This window comes from Ailuropoda melanoleuca, chromosome 13, assembly GCF_002007445.2.
Source record: "Ailuropoda melanoleuca isolate Jingjing chromosome 13, ASM200744v2, whole genome shotgun sequence".
Taxonomy (NCBI): Eukaryota; Metazoa; Chordata; class Mammalia; order Carnivora; family Ursidae; genus Ailuropoda; species Ailuropoda melanoleuca.
In genome coordinates, this window is record NC_048230.1 from 14,344,947 (window position 1) to 14,351,183 (window position 6,237).

The 6,237-nt window shown below is 47.6% G+C and overlaps 1 protein-coding gene across 1 annotated transcript; it reads right to left on the reverse strand.

The window, feature by feature from the left end:
- Positions 1 to 441: 441 nt before the first annotated feature.
- Positions 442 to 4,617, reverse strand: DYNLL2 (dynein light chain LC8-type 2). Its single transcript, XM_011220261.3, has 2 exons — positions 4,453 to 4,617; positions 442 to 2,541 (listed from the first exon to the last, which is right to left on the reverse strand). The coding sequence occupies exons 1-2, from the start codon at positions 4,582 to 4,584 to the stop codon at positions 2,404 to 2,406; spliced, it is 270 nt and encodes an 89-aa protein (XP_011218563.1). The 5' UTR covers positions 4,585 to 4,617; the 3' UTR covers positions 442 to 2,403.
- Between the last annotated feature and the right edge of the window lie 1,620 nt (positions 4,618 to 6,237).

Below are 6,237 nucleotides of genomic sequence, written 5' to 3' on the forward strand. Positions count from 1 at the left end.
CAGGGAAGCACAGGAGGAGGGCTAGGAGCTCCTTGGCCATAGGAGGGCTCGGCCAAAGGTTCCAAGAAGCTAAGCTCCTCCAGGTCCAAGACAGCAGCTGGAAAAGTGCCATCTGGACCCGGAGCTGGAAACAGGGGAGGCAACATGTACTATACTAAAGACCCCAAACGTGGCTCACCTGGCCTTCTCCATCAAGGGACCTAGAAAGCCTTGTGGGTAAGTGTACTGCTCGTTCATTTCCCCTCCAGTTAAGGGGCCTGAGACTAGACCCTACAACTAAGAACTGATTCAGGCCAATCAGTTTCTCTTTACCTGGTCTTCTCTTCAGTCCCCATTCTACTCCACCCTCGATACCCTCTACACCCACCCATGTGTGGCAACCCTGTCACCAGGGCAACCCTTTTGCCCTCCCTCCCCCGCAAAAAAAACCCAAACAGCTCAGAAGTGCATCAATCGACCTTTAATGTCCAAAAGAGGCATGGATGCAGAGCACAGGAGATGTGGTGGGGTCTCAGCCCCTGCTCCAGAAATGAGGGAGAGATGAACACAAACCAGACATTTCCAACTGGCCACACGAGTCTGGGAAGGCAGGGGGAAACACAGATTTGGACATTCATAAAAAAATAAAACCTAAAACCAAGCACTCAATCTTGTGCCCACTGAAGGGTTTGATATAGGGAACTCACTCACCATCCCAGTACCCACCCTTCCCTGTCAGCATCAAAAAGAAAGCTCGACACACACTAAAGGCTTGGGGAGGGGGAATTCTCCTGCCTCCCCACCAGCCCCAAAGATGGACTTGGACCAAAAAAAAAAAAAAAAAAAAAAGAAAGAAAAAAGAATGAGCTGGATCCCAACCACCCCCCTCCCACAGTGTCAACCCTACACATGAGTTTTAAATGCGATTTACAAGAATCAGCAGCTCAGTCAGCAATGACTCCCCCCCACCCCCACATCCCTGTTTGCTCAACAGACAAGATTCCCCCCTGCACTCTCCTTGGAATCTCCTTCCACTAGCGGCCCTGCTCCATCTCCTGATACCTGGCTTCACCACTGAAGACTAATCCCCTCCAAAGATCCCCCAAAGGTCCTTGCAGCCCTTTACCACTTCCATCGCCACCTCCCACAAGGGCTGCAACCACCCACAAAGCCACTTTTCCTTTCCATTAAGAACCAGTTCCAGGGCAGATGGCATCATGGCCATCTCCTTGTGGGCTATCCCCCAAAGCCTTCTGGGGAGCAGCCAGCCATAGGGCAAGCAGTATCTGGGCCCAATGGCCTGGGGGGTGTTGACAACTGTCTTCACACCCAAAACAAACACCCCCTAGAGGTTTTTAACATAAAGGCCCAATTAGAACTAACCGTGTAGCCTATCTACCCATACACCCTAGAGATTCCACACTGTCCTACCCCTCCCTCCCCTCTACCCGAAACCAAGACACACACATACATACACACACTTATACACAGAGGAGAATCAAGGGAGACATTGATTTGGTTTGATTGCTACGACTTAACTAAGGAACTATAGTCACCAGAAATTCCCTTGCCAGCCAACTAACAGGGGCTGCTCTAAGAGAACTCCAGAGGAATGAGAAAACCGAGGGCTAAGCAGGGAGCAGACAGAAGGAGAGAATGAATAGAAAAATCAAGCTAATCCTACCCCCAACATCCTCCTAGCATGAGCTCTGGCAGAAGAATAAAAGAAGGTAATCCACAAAGACACAGCCCTTACTTAGAAACTCTTCTGACAGACAGCAAGACAAGTCTGCTCCCCACTCCCACACACCACAGACAAACACGTCTCAGGGCCCCTCAAAGAATCCACCCCCCACCCCACCCTCTGCCCCAAGCCGTGGAATCACAGTTCAGTGGAATATTCTCCCTGGTACTAGATCAATCCCCCTAGCCTCCTTCCTATCCCTCTCTCCTTGCCAATCCTTATGCTGCCCCCTGCAGCCTCCCCAGCTCTCCCAAAGCAGCACCCACCACCAGGAGGAGGTGGCTGCACAGTCTGAGTTCCGCCTCCAGAAACCGACTGCTCTCCCCCAGCCCTCCTAGTCTTACAGGCTTTGCTGAGGGCTTTTTTTCTTTTTTAATTTTATGTAGGGAGAGAAAGAGAAGAGGGAGGGGTGGGAGAGATTTCCTAGTGCAATACAACCAAAGAAAAAATTTTAAAGTCTTGAAAAATAAACATAAAGCAGCCTTCTTCCCCAGGCAACTAAACAGAAAGAAGTTTGGTTTTGTTTACTGCGACATACACATGAAATCGAGTATACAGTCCATGCAGTAGCACAGCCATTGGAGAGGACATCCTGATGCTGGCCCCAGTGCAAAACAGTCCCAGCAACGCCGCCTGCTTGCCATCGCTGCCGCCGCCACTGACACCTTCACTGCGGCCACCTAGCCTGACTTGAAGAGGAGGATTGCAACTTGACCCAAGTAAAAATAGATGAAGTGCTTTGTCTCGTGTGTAACATAGCTGCCAAAATTTCGGCCCACGATACAATGCCAGGTAGGGTTATATTTCTTGTCAAATTCCTAAAAAAATAAAAGGAAGAGAAGAAAGGTGATTAGGACAGCTGGAAGAGGAGAAATCAGAATGGGAATCTGATTTAGTTAGCACTCCCCCACTCCGCACCCCACGGCCCCAGCTCCCCAAACCTCAGGAGCTCAGGTTAAGGCTGGCTAGGACACTCCTTCCTTCATTAATAATGGAACACCGCACAGGCTCTGTTATTTCTCTCTGGCACTTTACGCCCTGATCATCTCTCCTCCTCCTCCTAGCTACCCCACTCCGTAGCCCACCCCGTGACTCTTTAGCAAAGGAGTCAGGGAAGCTCAGGGCATAAGAGACCACTCCAGTGTCACACAGCATGAGGAAAGCAGAGGAGGAACAAGACTCCCTGACTTGCCACCTGCTGCCTCTCATATTACTAAGCAGCATTTCCAAATGCCAAGAACCAAGACACTAGAGCCAAACGTCAGGAGTACCAGGAAGCAGTTCTTTGTAAGTCCACATTAAAGGCACTCCTATGTGCCAGGTACTGTGTGGGCTATAAGCAGCAGAACAAGGACATAGGCCATAAGATCAAGGCAATTCCCTCACTTCTCTCAGGGGCACAAGTTCAGCATCAAAGCAACCTAGGAAATCCTTGTGACCTAATCAGACAGGCGGTTCCCTGTCACTCCTTAGATCCAGGAGGAAACAGATGGCTCAGTAGATGCACCCTGCCATGCAACAGCCCTCCACCATGGACCCAGCAAAGCTGCCAACCCTGGGACTGTCCCCCAGGTGCTCAACATACAACTTGTGTGGCCTCCTCACAGCCCCCTATACCAAGGGACTCCAAGAGGTATTAGGGAACAGTAGAAAGGGGATGGGTCACCAAATCCAGCCTTAATGCTGACTCTCAAGACTCTGTAACATAGGAGAGACATAGTCACTTCCCTGGGCCTCATTTTCCCAACAGCAAAACAAAGAAGCTAGGCCATATATAATCTACGGATTCTCCTGCCTCAGAGTCCATGATTCTGGGTCCTCTCCCTGTACAGGACAGAAAAGGCCATCACTCAGCAAGGAGCCAGCACTCCCAGCTGGCTCTTCACCCACCGGCTCCTTACACAGATATTCTCTCAGGACTCCAGAGTTTCCTCTTCTCAACCCACCCTGCCTAAGTAGGAAAGCAGAAGTCTGTAAAACTTAAGGATGCCCTACCACTTCTATGGACCAGAACATCACTATGCTTAGGCATCCCTTTTGGGATACTAGAGCTGAAAATGTCAAAGACTGGGATTATGCCACTAGTAGACATGGATTCTGACTGGGAATCAGAGGCTCTGGCTACCACTTCTCACTTCTAGTTCAGCTGCTTCCTATGTTAACCATATTCATTCACCCATTCACTCAGAGACTTTTCAGGGACTAAACCTACACCCCAATATTGCTCATCCATTTTTAGCAAATTATATATTCAAGCCCACCCTCTTCTTAAGAAAGTGGGGAGGAGGAGATACAGTACCTGAGTCCTTTTTAAGAGAAAGGAAAGGAAACCTCCTATATGATAGGGATTATTACACGGATATCCCACTTTAAATGATATAGTTCCTTGAAAAACTTGTATGCAATCTTACATTATCTGTTTATCCTTGATCTACATTTTGAATAGTTCTGAATTGAGCCAGTTACATTTGATCCTAAGCTTCTCTCCCCAATGCCTTATAGTCACATAATTTTCTGTAAACACACATACAGACACACACATAAGCACACCTCAGAAGAGTTCCTATTAAGAACTCCTAAGGTGAATGCTTTGGCGAGAATCACTCCGTAATTTGTCTGCTTTGCAAGCTCCTGGGTTTTGTTTGCATGGGATATACCTCCTTTCCTAAGTCCCCAGTTCAGATCTCCATCCCTACCCCTAGCCAACAGCCATAGCTCTCTTGGCGCACCTTCTTGATATAGGCAGCAATGTCCTTCTCTATGTTGTACTTCTCCATAGCCTGCGTGGCGCAGTCAACAGCATCCTGTTGCATGTCCTCAGACATGTCTGCATTCTTGATCACTGCCTTCCGGTCAGACATCGTGACACTGCAGAAGAAGTAGAGAGGTGAAGCTGACAACCCCATGCTCTGAACAATGAACATTAGCAGCTGAGTGTGGAGCCTCAGTGGGAGAACAGAGCACAGAAGGCGATAACAACAGAAAACACAGACACGAGGCATTATTAGAAGAGGGAGGTCCTAAGCTTTTAGCAAAGACCTGGTCCCCAAACATGGGAAATAGAAGGTGGATAGGAAAAAAGACATAATAAGCCATCAATTTTTATCATTTGTAAAGTAAGTTTTTTCCAACTCTAAATTTCTCTATTTCTGATATTTTGAATAGCACCAATTGCCAAGATACTACAATATATCACCTACTAGCTTTGTCCTTGGGCAAGTTACTTAACCTTTGTGCTTTCATACCATCATCTTGAAATGGAGACTTTAGGGTTACTGAGGGCAAACCAGGTGGCATTAACACCTGAACACAATAAGCCCTTCATTTAATGACCATTACTGCATCATTGGTAACAGAGTAGAAAGAAGATGGACTAGGAATCAGTAGACCTGACTTCTGGTCCCGACTATGAACTCCTGTAGTCTTGGGCAAGTCACTCAGCCTTACTGCACTCATTACTTCCGTTTTAGCAATGAGGATAGCTCTTGATCAGGGGTAATTGTTATAAGGATTAATTAAGGTTATAAGCAAACACCTACAAACAAGGACTGTCTACACTAGGGTCTGTTGACCAGATGCAGCCTACCACCTGTTTCTGTAAATAAAGTTTTACAGGAACAGGCCACAATGACAGAGTTGAGTAGTTGCAAAACAATGCATGGCCTGTAAAGCCTAAAATATTTACTATCTGGCCTTTCACAGAAAAAGGTTGTCATGCCCTGCAGTGACAGAGATAACAAAAGGTGAGGAATTATTACTTTAATAGCCCTCATATTTCTGCTATTTAAGCCATGGTATTCATCCTACAGCAACCAGAATTCTGGGGTAGACCTTGCATGGGCTATTCCTGGGATGGCAGGAATCCCAAAAAGACTAGTCAGAATCTGTCTGGCAGTCTATAGCATGTGAATGCTTTGCAAGAACAGAGGAGATAAGCTGCAAAAACCAATCCTCTGTCCTTGACCACAGTCCCATCACACTGATCCCCCACACGCCCCTCAAAAAAGAGGACTCTGTCACCCAGCCCAGTAGACAAAAGATGTCGTCATTCCAGCCCTGTCTGATATTAAGGCTACACAGGAGGCCTGCCTGCTCAAGAAGAGACCCTTGGTTTATTCCAGGCCACCTTGATTTCTGCGTCCACACTAGCCTGTGTGCTGGGTGGACTGAAAGGGAAAGCAGAACTCATGATTACTCCTTTAGCCTGCACCAGATGCAAAGAAAGCATAAATGCCAGCTGCCAGCCACACAGCCCTTGACCGCACCCAAGGCACCTCAAACTAAGCAGGGCTGGTTCTATTTCAGCAGAGAATGGCAGAGGAAAGGGTTAGTGGACCAGCAAAATCTGACCCCACACGCCTGTGAGGAAAAGTCAGAGCTTCAAGGAGTATGTGAGCGCCATCAGGTGCTGAGGAAAAGGTCAGGAGAACCCTGTTCAAGGCCTGACTTGCTACATGACCTTGGGCAAATCAACGTCTTCATTTTAAAAACCAATGGTTGAAATAAAATAAATG

Excerpts from the sequence above, each read along its gene's own strand:
- DYNLL2 (XM_011220261.3), bottom strand. The coding sequence starts at position 4,584 with ATGTCTGACCGGAAGGCAGTGATCAAGAATGCAGACATGTCTGAGGAC. Across the intron at positions 2,542-4,452 it reads TTGCTGCCTATATCAAGAAG|GAATTTGACAAGAAATATAA; the intron begins GTGCGCCAAGAG and ends TTATTTTTTTAG.